The sequence below is a fragment of the Akebia trifoliata genome, chromosome 15, assembly GCF_017979445.1.
Source record: "Akebia trifoliata isolate Shusen 1 chromosome 15, ASM1797944v1, whole genome shotgun sequence".
NCBI lineage: Eukaryota > Viridiplantae > Streptophyta > Magnoliopsida > Ranunculales > Lardizabalaceae > Akebia > Akebia trifoliata.
The window spans coordinates 25107947-25119144 of record NC_141389.1 but is presented as its reverse complement, the minus strand read 5'-3'; the positions used below and the strand labels follow the sequence as shown (position 1 = coordinate 25119144).

The window sequence follows — 11198 nt, the reverse complement described above, 5'->3', positions numbered from 1 at the left end:
AAAGTAAACTACACAATTTTAATTCTATTTCAATACCCCAAAGAATAAAGATTCCATCTTTTTCAAAAAAAAAAAATTCCTTATCTGCAATTCCACGCGGCCTCCAGAGATCCATTAATGGCGGTGAGGTTAAGGTTTTAGCTTTCTTTGCTGGAGACGCGCGAAAAGGGCACTTGTCGCGTGGATTTTCATTATTTATTTATTTATTTTCAAGGTACAGTTTCTCTGTTGTCTTTGTTGCTTCTTTCTTCTTGGGTTTTGAGTTTCTTCGGGCATAAATTACTGCGCTTGGGATTTGGGTTTGACGGATTTATTATTGTTTTTGGGTTTCTGGGGATTTGAGTTGTAGTGGACTTTGAATTTGTGTTTTTGGAAATAAAAATAATGGATTGCTTTCTCTCTGTTTTCGGATCGATAAAATAATGGATTTCTTTAGTGTTTTATTTGTAGGTTTTGATCCAAATTCGCAAGTATTTTAAGCCTTGATTGCGTTTTTTTTTTCTTTTTCGAATTTAAATCTTCATCGTCATAAAAAAAAATAAACGGTGACATTTCAAATAAAAATTGAGTCGTGCTGGGGTGACACAGGATTTACTGTGATTCTCATAATACTGATGTGGATATGCATACATAACCGTAGATGATTTTTACTCGTATCGCAAAGAAATACATCTATGATTATGTGTACATCACATGTCAGACTTGTGAGAATTACAGTAAATTCTTTATGTCATTTCAGCATTTTTCATAAAAACTGCTTCTAAGAGAAATTTATGAAACGGTCAACTTTTCAAATGTATTTACCAAAAAGGAGTTCTATATATCTTAATTACCCAAATGATAAAAATAATAATTTTCAAAATTTTACCATCAAAAATTTTCTAGAGGATCCTTCTGACATTTGAATTAAATATATTTTAATATCATATTACAAGGCTCTTTCTGACATTCTATAAAATATATTATGATCTCATATCAAAAAGATCTTTTCAACTAAAAATATATTTTTGATAGTAAAAATATGAAAATTATTATTTTTACCAAATAGAAAAATAAAATATTTATCAAAATGGTAAATTATCAAAAATAAGATGTACCGTGCTCCATTTTGATAAATAATTGATATGTCATGCATGTTTTGATAAATTTACCTTTAAATAATGGGTATTGATCCAATTCTAGAAATATCCAAATTCCTAATTGAGTTTTTGCGAAATTTCTGCATTTTTATGTAAATCCCAGAGTTTTCTGTGATGGGTTTTCTTCAATTTCACTAAAAAGCTGATTATGTAGAGAGAGAGAGAATAACAGGATATAGAGCTGTACCAAACATGCAAGCTTGCCCTCTTTTTGGCCATTAAAACCGGCTTTTTAATGGTGTCTTGAAGGGAAAATGTATGAGAACGTTTTGAAGGTAACGTTTTATTATTCTTTAAATTCATGGCAACCCCATGTGACCCTTTGATGTGTTTCTCATAGTGTTCACTCTACTTTATATAAACCTTTGTCACACAATCCATTGCTCTTCACACCTTCCCTTCAACAACTCTCTTTCATCCTTATCTCTATCTTCTTAATTTAAACTACTGTTTCTCATTTGTAGATTTCTCATGTTTCGAATTCGGGTTCTTAGTTTGGTGTTCTAATTCAATTGTTTAGTAGTTCATCTTGCTCTTGTTTTGAATTTGTTAAATGGGTCTGCTTCGAAGTCCCACGACGAGAAGTGGGGAGTACTTGGAAGGCATGATCAATGACTACATGGGTGGAAAAGCGAAGACGAGAGCTCACAAGAGTGCTTCTTCACGCCTTGTCGCAGCTTTTACTTGTCTTCAATTCACATTTGCAATCTATGCTACACTCCTTCTATACTATATGAGCCCCGCTGTTGATTTACGTAACAAACCTGACTTTACATGGGCTACTAGGATTGCTCAACATTGGAAACAATTCATAATCCAACCCAATGTTCTTGGTCGCTACCAAGAAACTTCTTCCCTCCTTACAAACAAAATTCCCCCGATCACACCTTCAGAGGTTTGTGAACACGAGAAGATTGATTTCCAACAAAAGAAATCGAACGATGCTCAAATGATCAAGTTGAAGAGGGAGCTTTACGACGAAGTATTGGATTTCCAAAGCAAGTCCCTTGGGACAGAAACACTTTCTGAACTAATGGCACTGACCTCAAAATGGAAATTACGAGGCCCGAATATCCCAAAAGTAACTATAATTCTAAACCATTTCAAGAGGAAAACTCTTTGTTCCCAACTTGATTCCCTACTTCATCAAACCCTTCCCTTCCATAGTGTTTGGGTGCTCTCATTCGGGAGCCCAAACGAGCTCTTACTAAAGAAAATTGTGGATAGCTACAACGATTCGAGGATCAGCTTTATTAGTTCGAGCTACGATTTCAAGTATTACGGGAGATTCCAAATGGCCCTACAGATGGAATCCGATCTTGTGTACATCCTTGATGATGACATGATCCCGGGCAAGAAGATGTTAGAGATATTATCTCACGTGGCGGGGACTGAGAAGTATAAGAATTCGGTGTTGGGAAGTATAGGGAGGATCTTGCCTTTTAGACAAAAGGATTATACGTTCCCGAGCTATAGAAAGTTTCGATCAAAAGAAGCGGGACTTTATTTGCCCGATCCTGCCTATGATATAACTATTGGCAGGATTGTTCAAGTCGATTTTCTTTCCAGTTCATGGTTTTTATCTTCAGAGCTTGTTAAAACTCTCTTCATAGAGAAACCCATCACATTCATGACTGGTGAAGATCTGCACCTCAGGTACACACATTCAATTGGAATCATAATTTTTTTTTTTTTTTTTTTTAAGTATTGGATATAAAATAGAAACTTTCAAGAAGTTGATGAAACACAAATAGAATGAAGTAACCCTTAAATTCAAATTAAGTATTAATAGAGGATTGTCGATTATACGAATCTTTAAACCATAATTATCAATTATCAATTGTGGAATTTTTATTTTTTATTTTTTTTTGGGTCCAAAACGTTATCTAATCTTCATTGTTTTACTTCTAGACATTTGATATCTTTGACTGATACATTGAATTTATTGAGCTATATTTACTAAAATTGTCCTAGACTTCAATTCAATCCAGTTGGAAAGAATTTTGGGTTTTAATTTGAATTTTGAACTCTCTTTCTTCTTGATGGATTACTTAAATCATAAACATTTTTACGAAATCAACCCTTCTTGCATGTATATGTTCTGGTCAAGTTTTTGTGATACAACTTTGACGATGATGACGACAATTTAAAGGAATCAATAGTTATCATGAAATCTTCCATTTGTACTCCAATATTTGTTATTGTTATGCAGTTATCAACTTCAGAAGTATAGAAATGCGGGTTCTTATGTTCTTCCTATAGACCCGAAAGACAAGGAAACTTGGGGAGACAGCGAACATAGGCTAGCATATGTGTCCGAGACCACAGTAATCTTCAAAGATATTGTTCAAGTACGAGATGATCAATGGTGGCAAGCGATGTCCACGGGTTATGTGACTCAATGGGCTGCAATGTATCCTCAAAAAATAGACGCACTTTTCTATGCACATTCGCTCGAAGAAGTGAAAGCTCTCGCACCCCTTCTTGAAAAATTCAGGACTACTGTTGGAAAGAAGGCTTACATCGCCATTTCAGGAAGCAATTTCTGTGCTTGTGAAGAAGCTTCGGCTGTTCTAAAGTGGCCCAAATCGGTTTGTAGAGAAAGAAGATTCAAGATTTTCGATTTGGGGATTGGGTCTATTTCGGGGATATCTAATTCAGAGGTACCTGTTTTACAAGGTGTGTACTCAAGCATGAAAGGGTTGATTAAAATTCATAACCCAAGTGTGTTAATTGCGGTATCTGATATTGATTCAAATGTGAAGAAAGCTTTGAAAATGGTGTCAGAGAGTAGTTCGAACCGTTCGACTCTGATTCTTCTGCCGAGGCCCTCCGTGTCCAAGGTTCTTTGGATGGCCGATCTACGATCAACAGCATTGCCAAGTAAGATTCATTTCTTTTGTCTATATTATCTTTTGTTTGGAATAGTTATGAAAAATGAAAATTCCGAAGAAAAAAAAATCTACGGATATAATAATTGGGGATCAACTCAAAAACACAGATGAGTTCTTCAGTGTTTAATTGATTTTTCCGTTGAATTTTTCAAGGGGAGATGCTAATGTCCAAGACAAGTATTGGATGTTGGTAACCTTTAAAACCATGTTTTTGTCATAAATATCCATAAAAAATAATTTTATTTTATTTTTTAATAAGAAAAAAGTAAGGGTTTTATTGTCATTATGCAAAGTTTACAAAATAACGTTGTGTAATGATAATAAAACCCTTACTTTTTTATCATTAAAAGATAAAATATAATTACTTTTTAAGGACATTTATGGAAGAATGTTTTTAAGGACATTTCACTAGACTCGAGTCTTAACTATGCCAAGTTTCAACCTTTGATGGCAAGTTTTAGAACTCTCTCATAAATTTTCGTATGTTTCTCTTTCGTGAAATTATCCAACTCGGTGTTATTACATACAGATTGGAACCGAATGCATCTCTCTATAAACATAATCACCCAAAACCGTGGTACTTCTCTCACGAGGCTTCTCAAATCTCTTAGTGATGCTTACTATCTCGGGGATGAGATACCTCTCACCTTCAACATGGATAGTAAAGTGGACGAGGAGACTATAAGGGTCGTAAACTCATTTAAATGGCCTCATGGCCCAAAAACCCTACGAAGGAGAATCATCCAAGGAGGACTCATTCGAGCTGTTAGTGAGAGTTGGTACCCAACATCCAATGACGACTTCGGTCTACTTCTTGAAGATGACATAGAAGTCTCCCCATACTACTACCTATGGATCAAATACACCCTCTTGGCCTACCACTACGACCCACAAGTATCGCTCCCCGAACTCTCCTCAATTGCTCTCTATAGCCCACGATTGGTCGAGGTGGTGAAAGAGAGACCCAAGTGGAATGCAACTGAGTTCTTCAAAAATATTCATCCAAACATGCCGTATCTCCACCAATTACCATGTAGTTGGGGTTCAGTTTTCTTCCCCAAACAATGGAAAGAATTCTATGTGTATATGAACATGAGGTTCACCCAGGATGCTAAGCAAAATCCCGTTCAAATTCCGAAGTCTAGAACAAATGGGTGGCAAGCTTCGTGGAAGAAATTTATGATCGACATGATGTACCTTAGAGGATACGTTAGTCTCTATCCAAACTTCCCGAATCAGGCAAGCTTCTCAACCAATCATATGGAGCCCGGGGCTCATATTAGCGCGAAGGATAACATTGTTAAACATGACAAGAAAGATTTCGAAGTGCCATTGTTGAAGGTGGACTTTCGAGGGTTGTTGCCTAGTGGGAAGTTGCCACCGGCCTCGAGATTGCCATCGTTAAACCTCTTCAATAAGGCAATCTCTTTGAAGGGATTGAAGGTGGCAGGAGCGAAGCTTGGACAAGATGTGCTTCGATGCAATAATTTAACAGAGATCGTCATGGTTGATCATGAGACGGGTCTTCCTAGTCGTTGCGTGAAGTTCTGATTTTTATCAGTACAATTTGTTGTTGTTGTTGTTGTTTTTTTTTTTTTTTTTTTTGTGGGGTGTTGGGGATTGGTTATAGATTGTTTTGAAAAATGATGAAAAATTGGATTGAGGGAAGAAATAGTGATGGTTAAAAAGGGGAATAAGGTTTCTTGGTTGGGACTAAGGATGAGCCCTTTGTGATGGGGGTTCCTCATCAATGTAGCCAAAAGTGGCTCTGTTAATGAGAATTTGAAATATTATGTCCACTTTCCTGTATGTCTCTCCCTTTACTCTCTTCATCTCTGTTTCCCTCACTAACAATGAGAAACCAGAATTAGTTTTTGTACCTTTCTTTTCTGTTTTTTAGATTTGTGAGTCAATTTTGCCATTCTTTGTAGTTTTTTTTTACCATTTATAGAGTTAGATTCTTGCTTCAACCTCACCATTTTTTTTGTACTTTTTGTTAGAGTATCATGTATGATGAACTATAATAAGGTGTAAAATGATCAAGGTCTCAAAACTCGTCTGAGACCGAGACATATCGCCTGAGTCATCTCGGTATCGCTTAGCAACGAGACAGACGAACAAGTCAATGTATCGGATAAGATTTAAAACCCACGTTCATTTTTCTCATCATTAAATTAGACATCTCAAATGTATCGGAAAACTTGTCCGAGACATCTCGGTCTCGTTCACGAACGATATGAGACGTCAAAATGAATTTTAAAACCATGAATATGTTACAACAAATTATGTATGAGCTATCCCTTATCTTCTAATAGTAAGGGATGGTCATCCTCTTGGAGTTAAGGGGGTAAAAGAGGAAGAGAATAAAGTTTTAGATGTAAGGTTAGAAAATGGGCCCTACCATAAAGGCAATAAAGTTTGAGGGGTATCATTGAAAAATGAGGATAAGAGGAAAGAGAATAAAGTTGGAAGAGCTTTTATTGAAAATGGGGTAGAAGAGAAAATGCAATAAAATTAAAGGGATATTCTTGAAAAAAGAGAAGAGAAAAGGAAAAAAATTAATTTTTTTGCCGGAAATACGTGTAAGATTGATAGTGAAAAACAACCGTTGTGTTTTATTATATAGATTTTCCACATTCTATGTTTTCCGATGTGTACAATAGTCTCAATTCTGTTTAGGGTCCGTGGACTCATGAAAGAGACATATATAAACTTACATTTGTAAAAGAAAGTTGACTGAAAGATAAATGAGAAATAATTCGATAAAGTTCTAATAAATGAGAAATCATGAAAAATCTAATAAAATTAAAAATGAATGTATTTGTAAAAATGTAAGAGTAATTTCAATAAACTAAAAGAAAGTCGATAGATGATTTAGGCACGTGTAACGAAGATCCAGTAACATCCCACTTGGAAAAATATTCAAGTTCAAGATTTAAAAAAGAGTGAAAAAAGAGGGGTTTTGAATCAACTCAAAATGCCCCTCGCACGAAAAAGATGTAGAGAACCCCAAGGGGTTGGCTCCATGGAAATTTTGAATCCAATAAGCAATGAGAGTCTGTAGGCTGTGTGTTTGATACCCAATATGAGCAGTGACTCCTTGAGGCCACTCTCGAGGGCGTACCCTCACTTACTCAGTGCGTGTGATGGGCAGGCGTTGCACATGCCCAGAAGAGGGACCCATATGCCTTGGCCCGGGCCTTGGCTCACCCGGTCTTACTAGTCAGACGTAAGTTCAGATACTCCCATTAACAAAAAAAAAAAATTGCATGGAGACGATAAAAATAGATACCGGATTTGTAGTCGTTCCATGAAAGTCTAAAAAAAAAAACCATAATGAAAAATTACAACTTTGCATTCCTTGGTGAGGCTCAAAAATAGGAATTTTTGTAAATTGGGTGTGGATGTAGCATACATGTGAGATAGTGAAAACTGTCCCAGTAGTGTTTCAACGGGCCAGGCTTTTGTTGGATCCAAAAACCTAGTCTAAGCCTGGTCCATTATCAACTGGGCCATGATAATGGGTCTGACTCCATTTGTTCTAGAGAAGCTGGTTGGGGTGTTGGGCAACTTGATGATCCTGATCACAAAACCCAAGTCTGGCCATCCTACTGAAATGGGCTAGACAAGCCCAATTCAAAATCAATTCAGGCCTATATTATTCAAGCCCATCCATGAAAAACTGGGCCGTATGAGAGCCCAACCCATTGACAACCCTAGGTCCTTCATAGGACTTCTCTTCATCATGTTTGAAACCACCATGTCCATAGCTAAGTCTTCTTGTAAAGAAAGTGAGTTCATATCTACGTCCTAGCATTAATAGAATGAAATGTATGACCAAGATTCATTTTTGTGTTAGCTTCTCTTCAAGTGCTTGCTTTAATTTCATTTCATTTCCTCGATTTACGTTTAACTTTCATCTCCTCGACCACTTCCCACTTCCCGCTTATCTCTCTTTCATCTCATTAGCTCCTATAGAGCTAAGTCTTTTTGATCAGGAGCGGAGCCAAGAATTTTTGTCAGTGGGGGCTAATTGCTTACGCTGGTCAACCAATAAACTCGATTTTCTTCTATGCATATGTTAGGTTCATCGTTGACCTAGTAAGATTTCACCTTGAGGCATCCAAAAACATGATTCGATACCATAGGGATGCAGAGAAAATTTTTTGACGAACTTTGAATTTTTTATTTTTTTTTGAAAAAGACTTATTTTTTAAATTAAAGGGAACATTAATATTGTTAAGTAATAACTTACAAAGCCGACTAAATACAAGTTGAGGCCTAAGGTGAAACCTTTAAACAAGACCTAGATATGTAATATATTAATAAGAGTTGTGATAATCTGACTACCCAACATGGCATACACAATCGACTATCTGACGTGACAAGTTTGGGAACCATAGATCTGTGCTCCTTGGGATACATGGTTCCCTCAAGATACACTTTTTATGGGGAAGTGCAGTCGTGTATCCCGAGGAGTGTAGATCTATGTTTCCGAACGTGTCACGTTAGGGTTGTCGATTGAGTTTGCCATGTGGGGTAGTCAGATTATCATGATTCTATTAATATTATAAATAATAGTGAGTGCCTATTTAGATAATAAAAAACATTTTTTTAAAAAAATTCTACCTTTTAGGTACAAAATTATTAATTTATGTCATGGTAGGCAACATTATTCAACTGTTTTAATATTCAAAAGTAACCTAATTTAAAAAATAATAATAATAATTAATTAAATAAAAAGTCTGTTTTCAAAATTCAAAATACAATAAATTTTTTTATTTTCTTTTCTTTTTTGTTAAAATTATTATTTTATTTTCATAAATAAGACCACTAAAAATTGTTTATGACCTATTATCTTATAAAACCCTAATCAGAGTATGTCTTATAAATAGTATTGCCACACAAATTAATCTTAGGCATTACAAAAACGATTATGAAGAAAGAATTATCAATTAAAATTAGTTTTAATTAATTCAAATATTAGATTTACTTTTATAACATTTTCCAAGCTAACTTAGTAAGATTTTTAGTCTTACTTGTTAGAGAATAAGATGCATTGTATTAAAGTGCATGAGATACACTGTATTATCGTCAATGTATCAGTATATTCCACCATCTTTGCCATTATTTCAAAAACTTTCTATTTTTGACAGACTTCATCTTTATCCTTGATATCTTTGGTATGTGTTCCTGTAATATTTTGATCTTCATGTGATGTGGCCCTTCAATTATATTGATTTCCTTATCATTACTAAGGGTCATTTTGCTCAAATGGATTATCACATTGTAAATCCAATACCACAACACTCTAGGTTTCACGGCAAAATTCAGATCCAAAAATAAAATGGGATTAGTCAATTCTATTTCTCAATGGGGGCAGAGAACCTGTCGTTGTCTCGACTGTACTATTGGAGGCTCTGGGAAAGTCGGAATAGGAGAGCACTCATCTTGAGATGGGCTTACTATATATATATATATATATATATAGTGTCCCGTTCGCCACCCTAAGCTTTACCCTACACTTTAACAAATGTGTTTTGTCCTACATGGGTTAGAAGTTTTGGAATGGGCTGATCTTTGGCCTCCTCACCAAAGATCAGCCCATTCCAAAACTTCTAACCCCATAAAAAATGGTTTACAAAAAATGGACGGTCCACAAATTTTCAACTTGTAAACATGGGGCTAAATATTTCGGAATGGGCTGATTTTTGGTGAGGATGATCTCTACGGTGAGGAGATCATCATCACCAAAAATCAGCTCATTCCAAAACTTATAACCCCATAAAAAATGGTTTACAAAAAATGGACGATCCACGATTTTTCAACATGTAAACATGGGGCTAGAAGTTTTGGAATGGGCTGATTTTTGGTGAGAATGATCTCCTCACCGTAGAGATCATCCTCACCAAAAATCAGCCCATTCCAAAACTTCTAACCCATGTACGACAAAAATGATTGGCTAAAATGTTGGCCAAAATGTTTGGTGCTGAACGGGACCATATATATATATATATTGGGCTTTTAACCTAATGGTCGCAGGTTCAAGTCCTGCTATACCCAAACCTACCTTACACTCTACTATGAGTAAGGATGCGTAGTAGCGTTCAAAAATCACTCTTTGGCCTTTAGACTCGCTTCGGCGACTTCGCTCGTTGGGTGAGGTAAGGAGTAGTATCCGAGTGGCTCGGTCATCGATAGGCCTCTCCTTATTCATTCTATAGGGCGGGGCTGCGGACCAACAATCCATAGTGGAGGGCTGGCTCATCGATCGAACACGGAGCGGAGCATCTGGGGCGGAGAGTAGCTTAGCAGCTGCTTAGCGAAGAGGCTGAGCTGAGAGTTTGAAATAGCGAAATCGTGTATATATATATATATATATTATATTTAAAGTTTATAGAATTTTTTCCTCTACAACTTTGTCAGATTGAATCATGTTTGTTATGCTACAAGAAGAGATTAACAACCCTTAGTAAGAGTTGAAATCTTACTTAGTTAGTAAGGCTAGCCATACTCTTTTTTAATCCTAGAAGTTTTAATGAAGGGTGGGAGTGGATGAGGAATTCAAGAGTTTGTGGGTTTTTCGTTTTTTTTTAAACTAGCACTTGAGAATTTATGAGAGATCATAACATCTATGTTTTTATTGTTAAGTATAAGATTTTAGTAAAAAGAAAATTAATTTTTAGAAGAAATTTTCATTCTTGGAGGGTTTTTATTAGGGGTGCAACTTGGTTGGGTTTGAGGTCAAATTGGAATCGAACCGACATAGGTCGGCTCCATTAAAGAAGAATTAGAACCGAACCAAATTCCAATGGAACCAAACCAACCCAAAACGAACTAAAATCAATTTAGTTTGGCTCAGTTCTGTGGGTTGCCAATATCCTATAAATTGTAAGAAATATTTTTTAATGAAAAAATAAAAAATAATCTTTCATACAATAAATCATTAATCTTTCCATAAGTTTTTCTATAAATCCATGCCCTAATTCTTAAAATAATTCATAGTAATTATCATATACATATATATTTATTTATTTATTGCATAAGGGTTTAGTTCCATACAAACTTGATCCGAGAACTAAATCAAATTTGATCAATTCTCTATTTTCATACCCAGAACCAAATCACAACTTGTTCCAAACCGAACCAAACCACCCCAATGTTA

The 11198-nt window shown here is 35.6% G+C and overlaps 1 protein-coding gene across 1 annotated transcript; it reads left to right on the top strand.

Moving 5' to 3' along the window:
* The first annotated feature begins 1418 nt into the window (after positions 1-1418).
* LOC147384766 (uncharacterized) lies at positions 1419-5842 on the top strand. The gene is made up of 3 exons (XM_086426762.1): positions 1419-2795; positions 3352-4022; positions 4563-5842. The coding sequence occupies exons 1-3, from the start codon at positions 1693-1695 to the stop codon at positions 5582-5584; spliced, it is 2796 nt and encodes a 931-aa protein (XP_086282888.1). The 5' UTR covers positions 1419-1692; the 3' UTR covers positions 5585-5842.
* Positions 5843-11198: the final 5356 nt, after the last annotated feature.

Bases quoted from the DNA above. Each gene is read 5' to 3' on its own strand.
- LOC147384766 (XM_086426762.1), top strand. From the start codon at position 1,693: ATGGGTCTGCTTCGAAGTCCCACGACGAGAAGTGGGGAGTACTTGGAA. The intron at 2,796-3,351 runs GTACACACATTC...ATTGTTATGCAG, and splicing joins GGTGAAGATCTGCACCTCAG to TTATCAACTTCAGAAGTATA. The intron at 4,023-4,562 runs GTAAGATTCATT...TATTACATACAG, and splicing joins ACGATCAACAGCATTGCCAA to ATTGGAACCGAATGCATCTC.